Source organism: Eumetopias jubatus, unplaced genomic scaffold (assembly GCF_037043125.1).
Source record: "Eumetopias jubatus isolate StellerSeaLion01/CBP00866 unplaced genomic scaffold, mEumJub1_p1.0 scaffold_6, whole genome shotgun sequence".
Classification (NCBI taxonomy): domain Eukaryota; kingdom Metazoa; phylum Chordata; class Mammalia; order Carnivora; family Otariidae; genus Eumetopias; species Eumetopias jubatus.
The window spans coordinates 144,457,251-144,482,678 of NW_028274812.1; the positions used below are offsets into that span (position 1 = coordinate 144,457,251).

General features: G+C 51.1%; 1 protein-coding gene across 1 annotated transcript; it reads left to right on the plus strand.

The window, feature by feature from the left end:
* Window positions 1–381: 381 nt before the first annotated feature.
* Window positions 382–25,428, plus strand: ALDH5A1 (aldehyde dehydrogenase 5 family member A1). The gene is made up of 10 exons (XM_028107489.2): window positions 382–735; window positions 4,233–4,316; window positions 5,341–5,511; window positions 6,973–7,089; window positions 10,355–10,498; window positions 11,735–11,878; window positions 14,100–14,258; window positions 17,186–17,355; window positions 20,661–20,719; window positions 22,026–25,428. The coding sequence occupies exons 1-10, from the start codon at window positions 418–420 to the stop codon at window positions 22,229–22,231; spliced, it is 1,572 nt and encodes a 523-aa protein (XP_027963290.1). The 5' UTR covers window positions 382–417; the 3' UTR covers window positions 22,232–25,428.

Consider the following 25,428-nt stretch of genomic DNA (forward strand, 5'->3'; position numbering starts at 1 on the left):
ACGGGAGCTGAGGCGATGGAGAGCGGGGACCATGCCCTTGGCGGTTGGGGCACCACCAGCGCATCTATGGACCCAGGACAATTCCAATGGCGGGGGATGCAGGTGGGGGGAGGGGATGGATCGCGGAGGAGGCGGTTGTCCGGCAGTAGCTAGGGAGCTAAGGAATCATTACACAGGAGCGCTCGAGGCTGGTAAGGGGAGGCCCGCAGGTGCACCTCCCGGCAGCCCTCGCAGGGTCTGGCGGAGAGCGAAGCCGCACGCCGCGGAGGACCAGGTGCGGCGCCAAGGACGCGGGAGAGGGCGCTGCTCCGCGTCCCCGAGGCCCCGAGGCCCCGGCGCGTCCCCGCCGCCGCCGCCCCGACCCTTGCACTCGGGCGCGCGCTCGCTTGCCTGCTTCCTGCCGCCGCCTCCCGGGCCATGGCGACTTGTCTGCGGCTGCGGAGCTGCCCGGCCCCACGCCTCCCGCCGGCGCCCGCCGCCCGCGGCCTGCGGCCCCGCTGCTCGGCGCAGCCCCGCCGCTCTGCCGGGGGCCTGGCGGGCCTGTCCGCGGCGCTGCTTCGCACCGACCGCTTCGTGGACGGCCGCTGGCTCCCGGCCGCCGCCGCCTTCCCGGTGCACGACCCGGCCAGCGGCGCCGAGCTGGGCTTGGTGGCCGACTGCGGGGTGCCCGAGACCCGCGCCGCGGTGCGCGCCGCCTACGAGGCCTTCTGCAGCTGGAGGGACGTCTCGGCCAAGGTGAGCGCGCTCGGGGGCCCCGGGTTGCCCCATAGAGAAACCAGCCGCGTCGCCTCCCCCTCCCCGATTCATCGGGATTCACCAGGCAGAAAGTCATAGAAACAAGGACAGAGGGGAGCCACAAGTAAGTTTGGAGCGTCGGCTTGGTCCCAAGCACTGTGCCAGGGGCTAGGGACAGGCGCCGCCCTCCAGCCTCTGAAATTGTCCCGTAGGGGAGGCGGAAGCCTTAGGTGTAACATGAGATTACCAGCGAGCCGAGGGCATGGTGAGCAGGTAGAGGGGCCTGAGCATGGGGCGCCGGCGCGCGCACAGGGGGCTCTCCCTGGCCGCTACAGTTCAACGCAGGAAGGCTAGTCGGGAAATCGGGCTCTCTGCAGGCAGCCAGACCATTCTCCAGGTTTGGCCTGAATAGAAACACTGCTGTTCACTAACATGTCCTTGGCTTGTAGATGGCCGTCTGCGCACGATCTTCCCTCTGCATTTTCCGGTGTCCTAACCTCTCTTCGTAAAGACACCAGTCATACTGGATTAAGACCCGCATCTATGACCACATTTAACCTTAATAACCTCTTTCACGACCCTGTTCAGAGATACAGGGGATTAGGACTTCAACCTATGAATGGGGGGGACGTGGGGCACAATTCTGCCCACACATCAGGGTAGCCTCACTGAGGACCAGGGCTGCAAAGATTAAAGGAGGGACGGGAACTCGGCTGGAGCAGAATTCTTGAGTCAGGAGCATGCCTGACCCGTTTGTAGAACAGCCAGGAGGCCGGGGCAGCTCTGAAGGCCATCGTAACAGGGGCCGGAGGGGCTGGATCCAGTGGGGTGTGCAGCCATCCTAAGGACTGGGGTTTTACCTTGAGGGAGGCGGGGCACCACTCCAGGGCTTCGAGCAGAGCTGTGACCAGGTTTGCGGTGGGAAGGGGTACTCTGGCCCCAGCGTGGAGAACAGGCGGAAGGAGGGACACGGTGGGGGCAGAGGCCTGTTAGGGGGCTGTTGGTGGAGGCTGAGGCGAGAGGGGACGGCGGCTTGAACCAGGGCGCTCTGCAGGATCTGTTGTGACCAGAGCCTCAGCTGGAGGCCCTGGTGATGTTGGGGCACGAGCGAAAGAGGGGTCAGCCAGGACCCCAGGCTTCCAGCCAGAGCACTGGGAAGGAAGGAGTAACCACTAACCACCAGCTGAGACACAGTAGGGGAGCAGAGACTGGGTGTTACAGGCTTCTGGGAAGCTCTTCTCGCCCAGTCTCAGCTTCGAGACTGGTTGTTCAGAGCCCCAGGGCTGGTGCCGGGACCGCTCACGGCCGCCGTCAGCTTGTGGTCACGTCACCCACCTGACATCCATGCCCCTGTAGTGTGAACGTGGCAGTGTCCGCTTGTCCTGCAGGAGCTTGAGTCTTCTCAAGAGAACCTTCCTTCTTGGAAGGCTTGTGGAGCGTCTTGCTGAGGAAGTGGGGCTTGGCTGTCCCAAGGAAGGCAGGTCTCCCTCTGCAGAGAGGAGTGGCGGGGCTGTGACGCAGCTCCTATATGAGGCAGCCCTGACCCACCCCTCTTTGCCCCCAGGCCTGTCTGTCCGCCCTGCCCACCCCCATCCTCGAGGTCTGGCTCACCTGATGCTTCTGCCATTGGGCTCCGCTGTCCTCCCCTCTCTGAACGGTGGCATGGGTCCGTGAGCCTTGGCTTGCCCTTCCGGGTGACATTGTTTGCGTTGCCTCACGTCTTTTCACGTGTTTTAGGACCTCCTGTTTCCCACCTTGTGAACTCCTGCAGGATCTCAGGGGAAATGGGAGCCAGATCCTTACGGCTCTGTGAGCTAACGCATTAGTCACTTATGGCGGCTGTAACAAATTAAGGCAAATCAGTAACACGACAGCCCAAATCTATTCTCTCACTGTTCTGGCGGCCAGAAGTCCCAAGTGTGCTGGCAGGCCTGTGTTCCTTCAGCAACCGCTTGGGGCTTCCTTCCCAGCGTCTAGAGGCGACCCCCACCTCACTCCAGCCTCCGCTTCTGGTACCACCCCACCTTGTGTGCCTCGGCCCCTCCTACTTCCCTCTTAAGTGAGCCTTGTGGTTCCATTGGGGGCCCACCTGGATGCCCTCCTCGCCTCGGGATCCTTTACCCGATCACATCTGCAAAATCCCTTCGCCGTGAGAGGGAACAGATTCGCAGGTTCCAGGGGTTAGGATGAGGCCATCTCTGAGGGCTGTTAGGGTGCCGCCACAGCTGAGTACTGTTCTTGGCGTGTTCCAGGTGCTTTATCTAGTGCTTTCAGTGGCTCTCTGAAGTAGAGACTTGATCCAGGGTACGGATGAGGAGCGTGGCTTGGATGGGCTCCGAGGCCACCTCCCACCACGCATCCCTGCTCGGGTGGGACGCGAGCCTCCCTGTTGGAGACCGGCACACTCTCACAGCTCCTCACAAAGATCGCAGTGGTGTCCGGGGGCTGCCATCACGAACTACCACAAACCTGATGGTTTAAACAACAGAAACATACTGCCCCAGCTCTGCAGGCTCGAAATCCCAAGTCAAGGGCTGGTTCCTTCCGAGGGCTCTGAGGGACGGATCTGCCCCAGACCTCTGTCCTTGACTTGCAGGTGGTATCTCCCCTGTGCCCCACCATATCATCTTCCCTCTGTGCATTCCTGTTTCTGTGTCCAAAGTCCCCCTTTTTACAAGGAGCCCCCTTTTATATGTTGGAGTAGGGCACACCCTAATTTTAGATTAACAAAACTTTTAAAAAGTTTTAACTTTGAATTTATTTAAAATTGAACGTCAGTGTAACTTGCTTGCCTCGGTCACATCTGTAAAGACCCTGTCACTGTCTGAGGTACTGAGGGCTGGAACGGCAGCACGTCTGTTTGGGGCACACACCATTAACCCACGACACGGGCTGTGCATCCTGAGGGTGGCCCGTTGCCTCCCCTGGCTTCCGAGGTTCGGCCTGGGCGTGTGTTTTCCGCCAGCAAGCCGAATCTACTTTGCATTCCTGCAGTTCTCACGCCGTTCCGTGTCTCTCATCGTCTCTCAGGCGAAGCATGGACTCTGTCGAGCAGGCCCTGGGCTCAGATCTTGGATTTCTTTCTCCAGGCCAGGCCCCCTGGAGCGTAGTCTTTTTGTCTCTCCCCGAGAATAAGCACTGGCCTGGAACCATCAGATTCCTCCCTGCTCGTGCACAGGGCGAGCGTGGAACCAGAGCTGTGTGTGGTGAAGTTACTCGTCTTTGTGCTGTTCAACCCAAGTCTTTTTCTCTTTTACAACTTAACGACTCAATACAACCCTTAGATGCAGCTTGAAATGGAATCTTCCTTATTGCTTATCAAAGAAAGCTCTGCACACCTGAAACTAACATTGTGTTATATATATGTCACTTATGCATCGTTTTAAAAAAGAAGACGGGTCAGTGTGTGTTTCCCCGAGCGTGAGACCGCACAGCAACCGTTTGAGGACATGGAAGGTTATTTTGTATTTCTATTGCTCTTTTTCTTTCCTTCCCAGGAGAGGAGTTCATTACTTCGGAAATGGTACGACTTAATGATACAAAATAAGGATGACCTTGCCAAGATAATTACAGCTGAAAGTGTAAGTTCAGGGCCCTAACTTGCTCCCCTAAGAAGCTGTCCCACAGTGCTCAGGCTCAAGCCCGGGCAAGCCTGCAGCTAAAGAAAATGGGAATTCCTTGCCTAATGATCAGCTGTCCACTAAGTATTGTGCCAGGCCTCACATTTGCTAGAACAGTTTGTATGTTCTACCCTTGAATAATATACGAGAAACATAGATGGAGCTGGAGCCTGTTATACTAAGTGAAATAAGTCATTCTGAGGAAGACAGATACCTACCGTATGATTTCACTCATACGTGGGATTTAAGAAACAGGAAAAAAAGACAAAGAGACAGACTCTTACATACAGAGAACAGCCTGGTGGTTGCCAGAGGGGAGGTGGGCGGGGGGTGGGGGGACAGTAATAATAATCCTGGAGAAATAGATTTTGAGTGGAATTATGTGAATAATGCTTTGCCACCATTCCAGATTTTTTCTCTCTGATTGGTGTGGTTGGCTTTCTTCACACTGTGTATGTTTAGTTTTTTTTTTTTAAGATTTTAATTATTTATTTGAGAGAGAGAGAGAGAGAGCGCGCATGAGAGGGGGGAGGGTCAGAGGGAGAAGCAGACTCCCCGCCGAGCAGGGAGCCCGATGCGGGACTCGATCCCGGGACTCCAGGATCATGACCTGAGCCGGAGGCAGTCGCTCAACCAACTGAGCCACCCAGGCGCATACACACTGTGTATTGCTTAAAAACGTGCCAGAAGTTTCTCCATGGCTGTAATCCTGGCTTCACAGCAGGGTCCCAACACTGAGAAGGTGTCCGAGGAGAAACAAGTGCGAAGTCGCCCTTCTAGCCGCCGGGGGTGCAGGCGGATTGTGGCCTGGCTTCCCGTCTCCACCTTTCTCGCTCTGCCTTCTTGGACGCCCGCTGGGGTCGCGCATTTCCCATCGGCCCTGGGGCTTTGGTAACGGGAGAGCGTCTGCTCTGCGGGCCGCCTGGCGGAGTCATGCCGTTGTCGTTGTCGTGAGACGCAGCGAACGTGTCCTTTTCTGATCCAGGGGAAGCCACTGAAGGAGGCACAGGGCGAGGTGGTCTATGCCGCCCTTTTCCTGGAGTGGTTCTCAGAGGAAGCCCGCCGCATCTATGGAGACGTCATCCGCCCCCCCGCAAGAGACAGGCGGGCCCTGGTCCTCCAGCAGCCCGTTGGGGTGGCGGCAGTCATCACCCCGGTACGAGGTCGGGCAGGACGTCGGGCAGGACGGGCGAGGTCCCGGGGTGGGAGATGGGGCGGGACTGGGGCGACACCGCCTTCTTCCTTGCGAGGAGCTGTGCTCCCCGCCGCCGGCTCCGTCCGTCGCCGGCTCCGTCCGCCCCGGTCCCGCGGAGGCGTGTGTGCCGCTCCTCGGTGACACCCAGGTGCGGGGTGGCGAGGGGGAATGCCTGTTGGGTAACTCCTGCAGAGGCGGACAGCCCGCAGCAGGACCTGGGGCTTTTCTGACGGGGCATAAAGGCTTCTTCTAGGCCGGGCCTAGCACGTCGGAAAAGATCCTTTTTTTTTTTTTTTTTTTTTTTTAAGACTTAAGCTGTGACACATTTAAGGTGCCACGGCGTGGGGAAAATTTTATGCTCAGTTTACGATTATCATCCGCAGCCAAGTATTAGTGTGCCGACCGGCAGGCACTGGGCCGGGTTCTGCAGGTGAAAAGGTTTCCGGAGTATGGCGTCCGCCTGGGTGGGGATGCGGCCCCCTGGGGGGCGTCCCGCGCTCTCCTGGTGACCTGCCTTGTGTGGCCGCGGTCCACGAGGTCCCCCATCAACTCCTCTCGGGTGGCCGCTGGTGTCAAGGCTGCTGATGTGTCCTGGCCCGGCAGACGTACACAGACACCCCCTTAGCCTAGCCTGACCAGGTGTGCCTCGGAGCTCACTGTTCCCCAGCTGCCTGAGCTCGGGCGGGGTACTTAGCTGCTCTCAGTTTCCCCAGGGTAATGCCCTCATTATTCCCCGGCGTATAATACCGCAGCGGGCTGGGATGAGGAGTCCATTAATTATCATTTAGAAGTGCTTCCTAGCACAGAATGAGCACTAGACAAGGATTTGTCAAAATAAAAGAAAAAAAAATGCTGTTAATATAGGTATGGAGGTAGCTACAAATATCTATCCATAAATAGAGAAGGAAGTCATAAATCATCTGCCATTTTCAAAATTACCTTGGCTAATATTTTCTCCCAAAGGGTCAGCGAAACCACGGCTTTCAGGCCTAATCCAGCCTGCTGCCTGTATTTGTAAATAAAGTTTTATTGGGACCCAGCCATGGCCATTCCTGTACATACTGGCTGTACCTGCCTCCACATTAGAACCACGGAGTCGTTGGGGCAGAAACTGTACATCCCACAGAGCCTAAATATTTACCATCTGGCCCTTTACAGAAAAAGTTTGCCAACTCCCAGTGAGGATGATCTTGTACTGTTTCAGATTCTGGAAAGGTTTCCTGTCTTTACGAGCCTATGCCTCCAGAGTCGCTGAGTTGAGAGGTGTCAGGTGTTCTGAGAGCTCACCTGAGCAAGAGCCGGAGAACCGCTTTGAGAGTCCGTGTGTGCAATGGAATTGTTGACTGACTTCGTGACCTGCCTTGTTTTGAACTCTGGGGCAGTCCATCCTGTCTCATACTTTCTCTGCTCTTCTGACCCCAGTGGAATTTCCCCAGTGCCATGATCACCCGGAAGGTGGGGGCCGCCCTGGCAGCCGGCTGCACCGTGGTGGTGAAACCCGCTGAACACACACCCTTCTCTGCCCTGGCCCTGGCCGAGGTGAGCCTCTCCCCCATGTTTGTGCATAGCTGACAAAGTCCAAGCGGGGATTATTTATCCAGGGCAGAAAGAAGCTGATTCGAAGCCTCCTTCTTTGGCTGCATCTCATGCTGGATGTGTTATGTTTTAATTTCCTAGCAATTATTCTATTTTAAGTCAGATATTTTATTACTTTAAGTAGGCTCCACACCCAGCGTGGAGCCCAACGCGGGGCTTGAACTCACGACCGTGAGATCAAGAGTGGATGTTCAACCGACTGAGCCCCCCAGGTGCCCCTAAGTCAGATGTTTTAGGAAAAAAAACAATGGATGGGGGACTTCCTGACATCTGTAGACAATGTATATTTTAGGCTGCCCTAGAAATAGTACCTGTCCGTCACTTTTATTAAGTAGGCAGGCAGACGACAAAATGTGAGCATTTCTCACATTTTAGGGAACCTCTTCTTTACCTCTCCCTTCTCCATTTCAGTCAACATTCAGTCAGGTCTCGCCATTCTCCTGTTTAAAACCCTCCGATGGCTTCTCATGTCCCTCAGAGTGAAGCCCAGACTTCCTACAGTGGTCTCCAAGGCCCTATGAGATGCCACCCCCAAGCCCCAATCTCCCCTCTGCCCTTACCTTACCTGTCACTCCAAAACCCCGCACCCCTCAGCTCTGGCCACTCTGGCCCCTTGTGCTCCTCAGACCACACCAGGCTCACCCCGACTCAGCTCTATACCTGCCTTTTCTTCTTCCGGAAAGTTCCTCCCCAGATGCCACCTTTCCAGGGAGGCCCTGCTGGCCCCCCGTTGGAAAATCACAGCCTTGGACTCCCGTGCTCCTGATCCTTTCTCCGCTTTGTTCTTCTTCCCGTAGCTCCGTGCCACCTGACATGCTGGCTGTCTCTCGGACACGAGCACGTCAGCTCCGCGGAGACGGGGACTCGCCTCTGTTTTGTTCACTGCTGAATGCCAGAACCTTCTATGGTGCCTGGGCCCAGGAGGCCCTCAGGAAATGTTCGCGGCAGGGAGGGATTCTGAGCCGCGAGAGCCACACTGAGTGTGGGGGTCCGTTTCTGGCCTCGTCACCTGCACCCTTCCTGGGCCGCGAGTCCTCCTCCTTGTGCCGCTGTCTTTGGCCCTGTGGTCAGCTGGAGAAGCTTCTAGAAGGCAGCGGCAGTTGCCACGTTTGCTGTTCAGGGCTCTCAGGGACCGGGTGCAGCTCCAGACCTTCAGGGCACTTCCCCCAACGGCATCTTATTTCAGAGGCAAATTGGATATTTTAGTCCTATGGAAACATTAACCAAATGGAAGCCTTCTTTTAGATGAGCTGTTACGGTTTTCCTTGAAATGATTCTTAAATCTGCACGACGTGTGTAAGTGAACTTACTACTAGGCTCCTCAGGCGTGCACAGAGTTAGCGGTGTGCTTTTACAAGTGACAGTATTCAGAGCCCACGCCGATCTATGACCAGCAGACCCCTCCTGCTTAAGAAATTTATTTGGAAACACATCTGTGTTGATCGGAAAGGCTCAGGAGCACGCTTTTTTAAAAAACCTCATAAACCTCATCCAGACTTCGTCAGACATCGGTTCGGTCTCCTGTGTCCTCTAATCGGGAGACGCATATATAGCCAGTTGTCTCTTGTCATGACGTTGGCCGGGCTGCTGGTCAGTGCTGCTCATTTCTTTTCTTTTCTTTCTTTTTTTTTTTTTTTTAAGGATTTTATTTTTAAGGAATCTCTATACCAAACGTGGGGCTGCCTGCTTTTCATTTCTGAACTTAGTTTTTCCTTGCATTTCTAATTCTTCCCAGTGTTCCCTTACCTCATTTCCAGAATTTCTTTAATTCTGATTCATGTTGTTCTTTTGTATCTTGATACTTTTTTTTCCTTCATTGTCAGTTACCGCTTTGATCTGTTTTGTGGGCATGTCTTCTGGGAATGCTTTTGCTGTCCACGGGGATGCTTTCTGCTCTTTAGTCTCTTATTTTCTTCTAATAATGTTGGATTTGATTTGGGTATTTTTCTGAGCATTTACTTCATTTTTATACGAAGTTAGTTTTCCTAAGCTTTAAGCAGGAGGCCTGATTCTCTAACTTCACAGGTGTCTTTTGTTTTCCCGCCCTGAGATTTCCGGGCTCCATTCCCTTCCCCGCTTGACCCGAGCCTGCTGCGCCTCCTTTGTCACCTGCTCTTGCACTGGGGAGTCCCAGCGCTGTCCCGGGAGCACCGGTGGGCTGTTCTCCGGCTGCGTCCATCAGACAGCTTCCTTCTGCGGCTCCTCCTGCTGGTGCTGACGCTCCCAGCTGTCACTGGCATGTCCGCACCCACGGGTCAGGCAAAAAAGCAGGTTGCCAAACCCTCCGTGTTGTGAAATTTCCTGGGGGAGGGCTGCCTGGCTCCTTATCTCGATGGTCTGGCCGGCCCAAGCCTTTGCCCGAGATAGGCATCTCTGAAACGGGTGCCTGGGCGGTCAGACCTTAAGTCAGCCCCGCGGAGCAGTAAGAAACGACTGTCCTGGACACGCGCTACATCCAGTCTTGGAAGTGCTGCCTCTGATGCTGTGGTTTGGCTCTGTGATTGCCCTCTCTGTGTTTAGGAGGGGATTCGGAGAGAGTGCGACACTCCGCTCTTCCCGCCATCTTCCCAGAACCCCAGGCGGATTTGTGCAGGGGTCACAGTTAGTGAGATTCAGAAGTTACTGTGATTCCAGAAGTGCCTGATCCAAAGAGGGCCGCGGCGGGTCAGTGTGCTGGGCCCCATACTCCGTGGCGCGTGGCGTGGACACCAGCCCCCCGCGAGGCCTCCCGTTCCTCACCACTGCCCTGGGGGGTCCCCCGCGGGACAGCCTGCCCACTGCCCCCCACACAGGAGGTGCCCCGGGAGTGCTCCCCTGCACCCTCTCCCTTTGCTTCTTCTACAGGTGAACCCAAAACTTCTGGAACTCTCCCTGGATTTTTCTCAGGAAAGAAATCCAAGGGTTTTTTGTTTTGTTTTGTTATTTTTTAAAACAAAGTGGCATTAAAAATTAATTAAAATAAATTTAAAAAAGAGTGGCATTAAAACCAGGCTATAAAATATTTACATGTGTGAGAACACATTTTATATCACTTTAGCATGAATAAGGATCTTATTTCAGTTCCAAGTATATTCTTATTCTGTCCCAAAGCCAGCTTAGTGGTTTTTTTTCTTCCCCCATTACGTTCTGGATTAAAACCTCTACTTCTCTTTTTCTGTTTTTCCAGTTTGATCATTTGCTGCCCCCTGTTTGCTGTTTCTCTTTATAGCTTGCAAACCAGGCTGGAATTCCCCCAGGTGTGTACAATGTTATTCCCTGCTCTAGAAAGAAGGCGAAAGAAGTAGGGGAAGCGCTTTGTACTGATCCTCTTGTGTCCAAAATTTCCTTTACTGGCTCGACAGCGACCGGAAAGGTACGTGACCTAGTCTCAAAGAAAACAGATGTCATTCTAATATTTTCTCTCTCTAGAGTAGGAAAATACTAGTTCATCTTTAGCATCCTTCTTAGGGAGATTTGCAGTGGAGGGTTAAGAGGTCTGTAGGATAAAGTAATGTCTGATCACCGTCCAGAGACATTTTGGATGGTGTCCCTTACCGTGACGGGACAGAGGTCCTCTCGGACAATAAGGCGTTGGGGTAACCAGAGTTCCCATTATTTGTTGCATGTGAAGTGGCTGAAGGCTCTCCATTGTATCTCCTCAGTTCTGGAATGCACATTTCTTTCATAATCTAGAATTAAAGGTTCCAGAAACATAAAACTGATGTTAAAATGGACGTCTTAGAACTGAACCAAAATTGTATTTAGTGTAAAGGTACTTACAGAAACAGAAAGGTCTTTTTGTTTCCTTAAAAAGCTTTATAATTGTGCATTGAGTTAGCAATTCTGTTTCTACAAATTTATACTGAGAGAATAATTGCAGCGTTATTTTGAATAGCAAGGAATTGGAAGCCTAAGTTTCCCACAGATGGGGGCTGAATAAATAAACTTATGGAACAGCCATGCAATGGAATTTAGGCTGGCATCTAAAGAAATGTTCTAGAAACACGTGTGCTACCATGAGAGAATCTTCACGGTATAGTGTTACCCTGAAGGAAGAAGGTATAAGGTGTTATGAACGTGTTAAGGTGTTCCAGATATGTGGTTAATTGGGAAGGTAAAGCAGGTTACAGAACTTTATAAATCTACCATTCTGTTTTCTTAAAAAAAAAAAAAGTGCATCTATATGAAGCTGTGTATGTGGCCAAATTCTGGAGCAATATACTTTAAAATTTTATCAGTGGTAAGCTAAGGGTATGGGATTCTGGGTGATTTTATTATCTTCCCTATGTTATGATTAAGCCTATTATATAATTTTTAATAGGTAGCACATTTACATGGTGCAAGAAGCAAGGCAGTATAAACATTCTTACATTCAGAAGGCTCGTGCCTGCCCCTGACTCCCTCCCTTCTGTCCATGTAACTACTGTGAATTTCTGGTAGCCTTCCTACTGTGTCTTTATCATATACAAATATATGTTCTTATGCAAACGGTCATCCTGGAGACACTGCTGTGCCCCTGGCTCTTGCCCTGCTGGGTAAGTGTTTGAAACAAAGGCTTACCGGTCCCAATCCTGGTCCGGCGCTCACAGAGTCTGTCATCTGCCCACAGATACTGCTGCACCACGCGGCAGGCTCCGTGAAAAGGGTCTCCATGGAGCTGGGCGGCCACGCCCCATTCATCGTATTTGACAGTGCCAACGTGGACCAGGCTGTGGCAGGGGCCATGGCGTCCAAATTTAGGAACTCTGGACAGGTGAGTCCTGCAGTGGTTTTCAGGGCGTGTGTGGGTGTGTGTGTGTGTGCACGCGCATGTGCCTGTGTTTCACAGAGATCTTACCGCCTAACTCACCTCCTGGAAGGAAACTTGCAGGTTCCTTCCACCATTCGTCCTTTACTCCCTTTCAGCACGTATTTGGTAAGGGCTCTTTTTTTTTTTTTTTTTTTTTAAAGATTTTATTTACTTATTTGACAGAGACAGCGAGAGAGGGAACATAAGCAGGGGGAGTGGGAGAGGGAGAAGCAGGCTTCCCGTGGAGCAGGGAGCCCGATGCGGGGCTCGATCCCAGGACCCTGGGACCACGACCTGAGCCGAAGGCAGACGCTTAACGACTGAGCCACCCAGGTGCCCCGGTAAGGGCTCTTTTTACGGCAGCTGTTCTCAGCTCAGAGTGTCCAAAGAGAAATAAGGTGTAATCCCTGGCTTCGAGCAATTTCCTGAACAGCAGATGTTTTTTAATCACATTGTTCTCTTCATCTTCCTCCTCTTTGAATCTGGTTATTTCCATAGTTTTCCCCTCATTGGGCTTTTCTCTACTGAACGGATAAAATCATCTCCTCAGATACAAAACAGCCCAAACAGCTAGGATCTGAGGCCCACAGTCTTAAGGAAGAGAAGGTAGGAAAATGTTGAGATTGTTCTTGAAAAACTCAAAATGCCATTGCCTGGGGCTCACTGTCCCTGATGGAGGGGGCCTGATGGGCACACGGTACAGCGTACCCAGGGGGTGTCCAGGTTGTCATCGGGAGAGTGGTGGCTCAAGGCCACACCTCCACAGGAAATCCTGGCTGAGCACATCTGGCACGACCTTCGAAGTGACCTGATATAGACCTCACATTTTACAGACGAGGAAATGGAACTCTGGAGACACTGGTTGATTTGAAGTCCTAGACCCTTGGGTTGCAGTCCCAACTCAGTGGACTGAGGGTCTCGTCTCCCAGTTTCTCTCCAAGCTGTTGCCAGGAACCTGGCATCTTACAAAATATTCTTAAGTACTTTGTTTCAGAGTACCATCAATAAGTGGTTTTAAATGCATTCCAGAGACAATAAAAACTCCTGAAAGGTAATATTGTGGGGAAAAAAGGTGAAATGTTGTACTCTATATCAAGTAGTTTTTATCCTTGTATTGACCTTCAGTGATTAATTTCTCCCCTTTTATATAACCTTAAATAAGTTTGGTTGTTTCAGAAATACCTTTGTTTCCTTTTAGAAATGTAAAATGCTAATGGGTGTAACCTTCAGAGTCTCACTCATAAAGCTACAACTTTGAGGTATATTGCTTGAAGCCAATAAAAATGCATAGGACAAAAATTATATCTATATCTATTTACCTATAGTTTCTACTAGAAAAATACACGATTAAGAAAAAAGACGAGAAGAAAATCTGTCAGTGATAACTGCATTTCCTATAACATGGTTATATTTTATAATTTAAAAATATTAGGTCTAGGAGTGCCGGGGTGGCTCATTTGGTTGAGTGACCAGCTCTTGATTTTGGTTCAGGTCATGATCTCAGGGTCCTGGGATCGAGCCCCATGTCAGGCTCTGCACTTAGCAGGGAGTCTGCTTAAGGACTTTTTCTCTCTCCCTCTCCCTCTGCCTCTCCCCCTGCTCACACATGGTCTCTCTCTTAGAAAAAACATAAACAAGGGTCTTCTCAATAATTTAGGCTGACATGGAAGAATGGTCTTGTGTCCATTTTCAAAATGTCAGATTCAGCCAAACCCTGAACAGTTTCATAAGCTAATGGATATAAGTCAGCCTTTGACTGCCTTCCATCCTGCCCCTGCTCTGTCATTGCAGCATCACTGTCTCGGAGTTACAGGTTTTTTTATGCTCTTTTCTTCTTTCCCTATTTGTTTTATAGTGGCTTACTTAAGCCATTGGAAAAAAACTTGGGTCAGGTGGCTTTCTCTTTTTTGCACAGATATGTGTACTTGCTTACTTGTTTAACCACAAGGTGTGGCAGATATGGAGGTTGGAGAAGGATGCGCGCTTACTTAGTGCGTTTATCTTCAGGGCCCCACCCACACGGGGAGGGACCTGGCAGATTGGACACAGGACGGGAGCCACCTGGGGAAGTGTTTTCATATTCAGAGGTAGCAGCAGTCACACATTTATTGGTTGGGTCAACAGCTTCTGACAAACTGTCCGGTGAGTTTGGGTTTTTTTTATTTTTTTATTTTTCCCTGTCTAGACTTGTGTTTGCTCAAACCGTTTCTTGGTGCAAAGGGGTATCCATGATTCCTTCGTGAAGAAATTTGCTGAGGCAATTAAAACAAACCTGCGTGTGGGTAATGGATTTGAGGAGAGAACTACTCAAGGCCCATTAATTGATGAAAAGGCAGTAGAAAAGGTAAGTTCGTTTGATTTTTTGTTAAAGTAAATTTCATGGTTTTGATATCAAAGGCTTAACTAGCAGAAAACACTTTGGTAAAGTGCCCAGCAAGGCTGTTTTGGAAATAATGGAGAAATCAGGAAAAAGTGAATTTCTGCCCATAAGTATAAGTCAGGTGGCTTCATCTGTCCGTAAGGTTTTCCAGCTCCGGCATTACAGTGCCCATGAGATCTGTCACTTTAGATCTTCTACTGCCCTCCCTAAATTTTCTGTGATCGTGGTGATAATTTTATCCCTAGCTGCCCTAGGAATTAGGATCTTGAAAGACAAAGTTCTTTAATTTTTTGAACATCCAAAAGGAAAGGAAGACTGGTTTTGTTTGCAAAATCATGTATGTTTCAGCTGAAATGCTGGCTTCTCCATTGACAAAAAAAAAAACATACCCTTCCAGAAGAGTCCTCCCTCCCTGGTAGGGAGATATGGAATAGCAGAAGCCACACCCGGGATTTACAGATGGAAAGGGAAATTGCTTTTAGGAAGGATCTCTTTGTTTATAGAAAGTCACAGTCTAGAGAGACCACTAGCTAGTTGTCCTTGTTGTTTTAAAACATAATCTCCTGTTTTAAAACATAATCCTTTTTAAGAAAATGTGGTGTGTATACACACACACACACACACACACACACACACACACACACACACACACACACAGGAATATTATGCAGCCATAAAAAAGAATGAAATCTTGCATTTGCAATAACATGGATGGCTCTAGAGTATAAACGTGAAGTACATCAGTCAGAGAAAGACAAATACCATATGATTTCACTCATATGTGGAATTTAAGAAACAGAAAAAAGACACACAACAAAAAAATCAGACTCGACTCTAGAGAACTAACTGGTGGTCAGCAGAGGGGAGGAGGGTGAGGAGATGGGAGAAATAGCCGAAGCGGATTAAGAGCGCACTTACTGTGATGAGCACGAGTAACGTATGGAATTGTTGAATCACTATGTTGTACACCTGAAGCTAACAAGGCACTGATGTTAACTGTACTGGAATTGAATAAATAAAGGGGGGGGGGGAATCCCATAATCCTTTTTAGATTGCTTACAAGGAACGTTCTTAGAATATGAACATCCAAAACAAAAAAACAAAAAAAAAGGGAACATCTCATATGTTCCTTAGGTATATCTCTACTAGTGAAAAGGATTTTAATGAAATCATTTAAAGCAGACTGAGGTTGGAGGCTGGGTTGTATGTGGGGAAAGAAGGGTGACACAGCCAGCCTCCTGGGTGTCACCTGAGGAACCAAAATTAAGTTAGAGCCAGGTCAGCACCCACCTGGGCTCCTGCTGTTCATCGGCCGCCTGAGGACCAAGACCCCAGGGCTTCCCGGCCTCAGTGGGCAGTCAGGTCAGCCTCAGCCAGTGGGAGCCAGGGGAAGCATCGAGGTTTGACAGAGCTCTGTATTCTTGCCTTGGGATTGCCCTAATAGAGAACATGCATTAAAGTGTCCATTAAAGTGCTCCAGCTTCAAGAGTGAGGGTGTGTGTACCGGAGCCAGGCTCCCCTGCCTTTGCCCCTTGGGGAAGGGGGCTGTCCCTGAAGTGAAGCCTACCAAATCAGAATAAACCTGAGCTTGCCGTTGCCCCTCTTGTTCAGGGGAGAGATTGGAAACCACAGAGCCCACCCATGTCACCCACTTAAGTTAACCAAGCCAGCCCTTCACGAGGAAGGTGAGCAACCAGCAATCATGATAACTTTAGGGCAGACCCTCAGTGCATAAGAGGAACAGTCAACTCTCAAGGAAGAGGATGAGTCTGGGAACAAAGGAATTTTCTTAGAATTGAATAGCGTTCTGCCTGTGTTTTCAGCAGATTGCGCATCTATAAAACAAGAGCAGGTTCTGTGAAAATGAGGCAATGAGAACAAGAAAGGTTTTAGAAATTAAACACATGATGGTCAAATCTTTTTAAAAAAATCAGTAGATGAAGATGGAAGAATCAAGAAGAGCTCTTAGAATTTAAAGCAAAAGACAGATGAAAAATACGATAGAAATTTGAAAAGAAATGAATTCATCTGAGGTGAGGGGATATACATTTTAGCAACAGGCACTCCAGAAAGAACTGAGAGGGGGAAAGTAGCATTATCAAGTCAATAACATGAAAACTCAGAGCCAGGGGAAATGATGCTTCACATGGAAAGACTTTACCAACCACCTAGTGGAATGAAAGGAAAAAGCCCCAGATACATTCTGCTAAAACATGGAATGTCAGGAACATAGAAGATCCTAAACGCTTCCAGAGAGTGGGGGTCAGCTACCTGCCCAGGAGTGAGAACTATCTCTGAACATGACTCTTATCAACAACGCTAGAAATAGCTATGTGTACTCAAGAGTTCTGAAGCAAAATGATTTCGGATCACCATTCCGTCCCCAACCAACACAAGGTAAGACATCAGACATGTGTTGTCGGAAAACTCGGGAAGTAGGCGTTTTCAGTGTGCCTTTCTCAAAACAGCCACTTGAGGAGAATGTAATAGAACAGAATGAAAGTCAGGAGGACAACGTGGCGCCCAAGAACCTGGAGCTAACTCAAGAGTGCAAAGAACAAATCCCAGGAAGACCGCAGAGTGTCAGGCCCAGAAGGACATCAGGCCATGCTAGACCCTTCAACAAATTACAGGATCAGACAGCGGAAAATCTAAGAGCAGGGGAAGGTGGCACTTGCACACGCCACGTGCCCTCTTCCTGCCTCTGTGTCTCTGCATATTTGGTTCTTTCTACCTGGAAGGAACCAGGGCACATCGTTCTCAACCTATTTTTTAAGAAAAAGAAAGAAAAAAACCGTTCCCTGCAGATTTAACACTCTTAAGAGATTGTATCATCTCCACAGTTATCTGCAAGCCAGCTCTCCCGGGGTCCTCTTTTTCTCTTCACACAGGTAGAGAAACACGTGAGTGACGCGGTTTCCAAAGGGGCCACCATTGTGACCGGCGGGAAGCGACACCAACTTGGAAAAAATTTCTTCGAGCCCACCCTGCTCAGCAATGTCACCAGGGACATGCTCTGCTCTCACGAAGAGACGTTTGGGCCTCTGGCGCCAGTGATCAAGTAAGATCGCCCCGCCAGCAGGAAGATGGGAGAGGATCAGGGCAGAAGAGGGACACCCGGGCAGTTGGAGCACTGTTGTGAGGCCCGGGGGGGGGGGAGGGGGCGCGGGGAGCTGCAGAGCGGAGCTCCGTTGTTTCAGCCGGAGAGCCAAGTCCAGTTCATGGTTCTGAAAAAAAAAAAAAAAAAGTGTTTTTATCATAGACCCCTAAATTCACCAGATTCTTTCCTTTGCCTTCTTACTTCTTGCTTTCGCTGGTCCATCTTCTCAGGGGAGCACGTCCTCAAAGAGTTCTTTCAAGGGAGTCAGTGGGAAGTGAACTTGCCGTGCTCCTAGGTGATGTTTTTTTTTTTTTTTTAAGATTTTATCTATTTATTTGAGAGAGAGAGAGAATGAGAGATAGAAAGCACGAGAGGGAAGAGGGTCAGAGGGAGAAGCAGACTCCCTGCTGAGCAGGGAGCCCGATGCGGGACTCGATCCCGGGACTCCAGGATCATGACCTGAGCCGAAGGCAGTCGCTTAACCAACTGAGCCACCCAGGCGCCCTCTTAGGTGATGTTTTATCTCACTTTCAAAGGTCAGTAATAACTCACCTGGCTAGAATTCTAGGCTCGGCACCGTGAAGATACCACTAATTGTCTATTTGTTTCTGGGGTTGTAACCGAGAAAGCTGGTGCCTGGCTCTTGTAGGGACCTGCTTTTCCTCTTGGAGGCTGTTAGGATTTCTCACGGGTCTTTGACATCCTTGTCTTACCAGTGAGGCCCATCGGGAGCTTCTCCACGCTGTGGTCCTAACAACTTCCTTTAATATCCGAGGTGTCTGCCTAGTCCTGGGAAATTCTTGGTCATTGTTTCTCCAGATATTTCTCTCCCCCATCCATTCTTTAACGGCCTCCTAGGAAGACTGTGGTAGTGCCACACCCGCGTCACCCCCTGCTTCTCTTCACGCCTGTGTTCATCGCACATCTTCATCCATTCCCGAGGCCTCCTAAGACACTCGGTCCCCTCCACCTGCCGGTGGAGTCCTGCGTTCCTCAGATACCCAGCGCTGTGCTACCCAGCCCATCCACCGCGTGTCTCGGTTACTCTTCCCTCCCTGATGTCTCCAGTTCATTCTTCCTCATCATGGAGTCTTCCCGCTTCATTGTTCTCCCTTACGTTGCCGTGGATGCTTATCCGTTTCTTACATTTTATTCTGTTGCTCGGTTTCCACCTCCTATGGTGTAGGTCATTCTGTAGGTCATGCTTCTCCTCAGAGCTCCTCAAATGTCTTGTCGTTTTCTCTGTGAACTTGTCTGTAACTTTTTGAACACTTAGTGTCTGCCTCGGAGTTGTGGTAAAAAGCTTAGGCCTTAGTCTGGGCTGCTTCTGATACATCTGAGCCTCAGGAAGGAAGCTTCTAGTATGAAATCCAGTCTCAACATGACTGCCTGTGCCCCAGGTATTTTTGGCTTCCTGGGGTATTTTGTGGTTACCTCTGGAGTAACAAGAGGGGTTCAGGGGAAGAGGCCTCTGGTTCATGCTGTTGCCTACACTCGTTTTGGGTGACTCACCAGGCCAGCTGGGCTCGAGTTCTGCCTGGGCCCCACCACCCTGAGCTGGCCCTGCTGCTTTCCTGCTTGTAGGCATGTACCACTGGTCCAGGGACCCGGGTCTGTAGGTAACCGCACCTGAATCCGTAGGCACAGGGCGGCGGTGGGGGGGAGGGGGCCCAGGTGCAGCCCCTCCCCCCCTCTTCCGCAGGCTCCGTAGCACCCCGGCCCTTCCCAGCCCTCCATGGGTGGCCCCTAGCTCTCTCCCACTTGAGGCCATCATTCCCTCAGGATTCAGCCACCTTCTCGGCCCCCAGAAGTGTCTTGTGTTTTTGGTCTTAGTTGCTAATTGAGGGTTTTTGAGCTAAGATTCTTTCTCTCTCCTCCGGCATCTCCAGCATCAGGTTCCCAGGGAGAGCTGGTCCCTGGCGCTACCTGTGCCATCTTGTCTGGGACAGAAGTCTCTCATCATATACTTTCCTGGCTTTGTTACTATCTTGCCAATGAAATTTACATATTAATCCATCATTGGGGAAATGGACCACTTGAAGAACTTTTGTCTTAATAAAAATTTTTTTACCTAGAATGTGAACTTGACATTTCCAGGGAGCCTAGAGGATGCAGTCAGTGGTGAGGAATGCAGGCTTTGGAGTTGAACTGGGTGTAGATTTAGGCTTTGCTGCTTCCTACCTGCGTACCCTTGGACGGATTAACTTCTCTAGTCCCAGGGTCCTCGCATGGGAAAGGAACAGACCTAGTACCTGCTTCGCAGAGTAGTGACACAGGTTCAATTACGTGATGTGCATAAAGCACGGAGCACGGTGCCTGATAGCATCATGGTTGTTGTTACGTAATCGAAGCGTTAGGGCTGGGAGGGGGACAAGTTGCTGCTAGCGGGCTCCGGTCTTACCACACCTCTCCTCTGGGTACAGTGGTGAGCACACAGCTCCAGGGTGCGCAGGAAGGTGAAAATCCTCAGGGATGCCATAGTCAGTGATGTGATGACTCTGTTTCTGAGGGGTAAGTGGGAACATCAGCCGCGCGCTATTTTTCTGTTCTCCGGCGGGCAGAACGGCTTGCTGTCTACCAGTCGGCAAGCCTAGGAGATACGGCTGCGCATCCTCGGGGCAAGTGATCCTCCTGGGGTCCCCCTCCTTGATCTCTCCCCAGAGCCCTCTTCTCGCCCACCCTTCCTCTTGTGTGGACGGGGCCCAAGGCGACCGCGCTGGCTCTGCCCGGTGCCTTTAGAGATGGCTGCCGCCCGGGGCCAGCGGATCTCAGAATTTAAGAATGGGGGGCTGAGAGCCCTCTGCCCCAGAAGAACGCTCCTCACATCTTGTTCCAGAGGTGAAGTGGTGAAGCTGGAAGGGACTGCAGAGGGCTTTGGAACGACCACTCCTCATTTCAGGCAGGAGCAGGGCCCGGCGCCGGCCCCCTCCCGGTGCCTTTCTAGTAACGTTACGCCTGCTTCCACGTGGGTGCTGGTTGTGCTAGTCTCAGTACGTAGCAGAGCGGTTATCCTTTTGGCAGGCACTCGGTCTGACATTCTGGATGCACTGCATCCCACCGGCCTGCTGGCCTCCTGTTCTCTGGGAAGACAGGGGCCAGCGTGTGGAGCACTGGGGCTGTTTTCTTCTGTACCCTGCCCTGGGGTCTCTGGGCAAAACTGCCGTTTACCCCCTGCCATTATTTGGGAAGCCAGTCGGGAGAAAAGACAGCGGGTTTTCCTTGCGCTCACCGACGGATTTTGCTGACCACGCCTTCCCCTTTGGCAGGTTCGACACGGAGGAGGAGGCTGTGGCCATCGCTAACGCGGCCGAGGTGGGGCTGGCAGGTAGGCGGTCCTCCTCACTCGGCGCCATGCTCACCGTTTCTCGAGCTGGTGCCACACTTGCCTTTGAAACATCACCCTGGGTTTTGAGAAGGAGATGCCATTGGGGTGTATGTTTTGTTACTTTCCGGGGCACAAGTGGGTTTGTGCAAGTTCGTGGCCTGCCGCCTGGTCCTTCTGCGTTTGGGAGCTCCCTGCAGAGAGCGGAGGGAGTGCGGGAGAAGAGGGGGGGCAGCATGGGGGGCAGCCCACACCCCACAAGTGCCGCGTCCTCCGAGGCTTCATGCCTGCAGATGCTGAGTCTGCCTTCTTCCATTCTGCCTGGCTCCCGGCAGCCTGAAGCAGACGGAGGGCGGCGGCAGAGTGTCAGGGGCGGTGAAAGGGGCAGTGGGCGTGTGTGCAGACAGAGCCTGAGTGCTCACCGCCCCTTTAGTTTGGAGATGGTCAGGGCGGCCGCAGCACGTACCCCATTACCCTGACATCATTACGTGCACACACATGTACCCGACAAATCGACGTCAGTGCCCGCAGTGAGGGGAGTGCCGAGGAGGATACAGAAACGGCCATGGCTCCGCAGAGGCTGCCCCTCTGGGTGTAAGAGAAGTATTTATAACAGGAGGAAGGACGCACACACCGTGGAGGCCCTTCCCCCACGCCGCCTGCAGAGAGTTATCCTAAGGCTTGGGTGAGAGGTGTGCGGGAGCGCCTCTGGGACCCAGCGTCGTGGTGGGACGAGGGGCACTGCACCCTGCATTAGGTCAGCAGCGACGGGCGGCGTTCTGATCATGCAGGGGTGGGAGGAGAGAGATTCTGGGCAGAGGGGGCCTGGGGAGTTGAGAAGGAGGGAAGGGGAAGGACGGGGCGGCTGGTGACTGGCGGGACGGGAGGTAACGCTCAGAATGCTGCCCGAGTCCGCACCGGGGAGGGTTCGAGGACCCACGAAGCTTTAACCTTATTCTGTAAACAGCAGGGAGTCAGCGGAGGGTGGGGCAAACGGCACGAGGAGAGCGCACAGCGGGCGCGGAGGTGTGCGGGAGCCTGGGCCGCGCGCCGCAGGATGTGGGGAGGTTCCGGCTGCGGCCCTGGGAGGCGGCGGAGCGAGCCCCCGCGAGAGTGGGACAGAAGCCGAATGACGGTGTCCCACAGGTCGGTGATGAAGCACGGACAGGACCCGCGTGGGGCCCCTGTGGGAGCGGGGGCACTCCAGGCCTGTGGCGAGACACGCCGTCGCCGGTGGTATCCTCGGCTTCAGACGTGAGGCCTTTCACGACTGTCCCACATGCTGTGCGTGTCCTTACCCCCGTGGCAGGTTATTTCTACTCTCAAGACCCGGCCCAGATCTGGAGAGTGGCAGAGCGGCTGGAAGTCGGTATGGTTGGCGTCAACGAGGGACTGATATCCTCTGTGGAGTGCCCTTTCGGTGGCGTGAAGCAGTCCGGCCTCGGGCGAGAGGGGTCCAAGTATGGCATTGATGAGTATCTGGAACTCAAATACGTGTGTTTCGGAGGCTTGTAGGATTCGTTAGTTCTTTAGAAAAATAAAAAGGGAAGCTTACTTACATATATGGGGACCTGCCATCCATTATTTTAAGTGAACGAATAGGTTATCGGAATTAGGAATTTTTAAAAACTCACCGAGTGCTCACCATCTCAAGCAGAGGTTGGGAACCCCCCCTCCCCCTTCACCTGACCAGGGACCAGCAGATGCCGCGTGCCTGTGGCAGCCACAGTCTCCCCAGGAACCCGCACGGCCCCGGGGTGGGGGGGACATCCCAAAGGCTCCATCACTGTCTGGGCACCTGGGCGGTGGCACAGCCATTCCCCCCCCGTGGCTCCGAGCCCCAACCAGAGGTCTGCAGGGAAGAACCCTGAGCACGACGAGCGGGCACACCATCCCCGGCCGTCCGCCGGCTCAGCACTGCAGAGCCTGCCAGGTGTTTGGAGGTGTTGCCGCACAGGCTGAACCGATCCGTTTTCAAGACCTCCGAAACAGTCCCAAATTGCCTGTGTTTCTGTGAGGAATGAAGGAGCACCTTTCCCTTTTCCTGGACCTTTACTTTTTTTTTAGTTTATTTTTTTTAGTCATCTCTACACCCAACATGGGGCTCGAACTCATGACCCCGAGATCAAGAGTCACGCACTCCACCGACTGAACCAGTCCAGTGCCCCTGGACCATTTTTTAAGTTGAAGGCTTCACCGTCCTAAATTTATTGCTTAAAGGTGATGTTTTCATTTTCGTCCTGCATTCCACTTCATTGTGTTTCCTTTAGGAAATGAGCCTAAGCATAAAGCAAAGCCCCTCCCCTTGTTGGCTGTGGACGGCAGCTCCGTGCCCCTGTGGCAGCCTTGTTCAGTGGACCTGCCGCTCAGCACCCGTTCCTCCCGCAGACTGGAGATTCCGTGTATGCCTCACTTAGCTCGATGGGCTCTTGTGAGCCTGACAGAAAGCGGAACACTTGCCAAAACAGAAAAAAAGAAAAGGAAGAAAATCTGGTGTAAGTACAGGAGCTATTAATCCTAGTAGCAGCAAAGCCCCCCTTGGGCATCCAGCTGGTGAGGAAGGCGGGTGCCCACCTGCTCTCCCCCCCGGGACGAAGCGGTTGTCACCTGCAGCCTGCTCTTCCTGCCCTCATGGGGTGCTGCACTCCTTCGCCTCCAGAAGAACAAACACAGTCTCTTGAGAGGAAAACCAATTTCCATAATGGCCAATTCACCTAATGGAAGAGGCAGGAGGCCTTGAATGTCAAGCACCCTTTATCCAATAAGAGTTTTTACGGTTCGTTATTTAAAGCAAAAAATGACCGGTGTCTCCTATCTCTCTGAAAGAGGAACTCTGATTCAGAAAATCTAGGCTTTTCTGGACTTGTCTCCCATCTGTACTCAGACACTGAGGAAAAGGAATCAAGGCTGTTCCTGACTGAGTAAGCGGAGATAGAGCTCTTTCCTTTTCCACTCTCTCTGTGTGTGGAATCCACTGACATTCCGGGGATATTCTGGGTAGTGGAAGGAGAGCCTGAGGGCAGTTCCTGCCACCCCCTGGGACTTAGCATTCTTCCCTACGCCCCTGGGGAGCCGAGGTTAAGTCGCTAGCAGTCTGGGATGCCCGTGGGCACAGAGGAACTCACCTCCGATCCTGGAGCTACCTTCTGTTAGCCTGGATCGAACCAGCTGTATCCCGATACCCACAGAAGAAATGAGCTGACATCCACCTCCTGGTGACATATCTCACCTACACCCTGTTAGGAATCACATATGCAGCATATTGTCAGTTTATTTCTTTTTGTTTTTATAGTTTTCGGTGGTTTTCTACATTCTAATTACTGAAGATTTGGATGTGTCCATCTGGTTTCTCTTAATAAACATGCTATAACATCATTTGTTAGAAGTGTGGAGCACTGATGCTGGGAGGCGTTAGGAGAATACACTCGCGTATGTGGGTAACTTTGTAAGCCAGTGGATTCCTTGGCTGGGTGGCAGATTTGAGTTTTCTTGTCTGTTTGGCTCACCTGGTACATAAATTCACATCCAGAGACTCACTGCAATATCTTCGATTAATTTTGTATTTAAAATGATTTGAGACGGAAATAGGTTACTGTTTAGTAAAACTGTTGTGGGTTGTGGGAAGAAAGAAAAGTGTCTCTAACTGAACATTTCAGGGGGTTATTTCTCAGTAAGGTAATCCTATGTGATTGGGTTGCCAGGGGTTGGCAAACTACAGCCCACAAGCCAAATCTGGCCTGCAGCCTGTTTCTGTGCAGCCCAGAGCATTAAGAATGGTTTTGTATTTCCAAATGATTGGAAGGATCAAAAGGGTATTTCATAACACAAAATTACAGGAAATTCAGATTTCAGATTCCATCAGTGAAAGTTCATTGAAACACAGCCATGCCCATTCATTTAACGTTGGATCCACGGCTACTTTCTAGGTAGAGCTGAGTACTGGCAACATGGACTCAGTATGGCCTGCAAAGCCTACAGTATTGGCTCTGACTGAAAAAGTTTGCCAACCCCTGATCTAGAGCTACTGATGCTGAGGGAGATACTGATCTTCCTGCATTTACCAGGCATTTTATTTCACTGAACACCCTGTGTAAAAAGTACTTTTCTGGGCATTGCTCCAACGAGTTCTCACCAAGATCTTGCCGCAGCAATGATCATAGAACTCAGATGAAATTACCCGGATAACAAGACTGTGTTGGCCTAGAGAAAACTTCTCAATTTACTTTTCCCAGCTAGGCAGGGTTTTGCATTGAAACAGCTTATCTGAATCTGTTGTGTTTATCCCTTTGAGTGGCTTTCAAACATGATTTTATGTCAAGTGTTGTATTCTTTTCTCCTTTATTCTTATGGAAAGACTTCATGAAAATAAACATCAGAAGCACAATGCAAATAAATCTGATTTTACTGTTATACTGTTAACTTTAGATTGTGCCACAGGCCTGCCTTCTCAGAAGGCTGGAACCCAGCGTTTTAATTATTCATGTGCAGCTATGTTAGATAGCATTTTACTTGAGTAATATTTATGCTGTGATTTTTGTGTGTGTGCTGTGTTTTGTAGGATAAAACTTGGGAATAAGTAGTGGGAAGTGTGGAAACATTTTGTTTTTTAAATGTGCACAGAACTCATTTTTCCAGTTTTTGATAACTGTTGTACGTGTATCAGTGCTCGTCAGCAGAGCTGTGTGTAATTAATAAATGTTGCGTTAACAGAA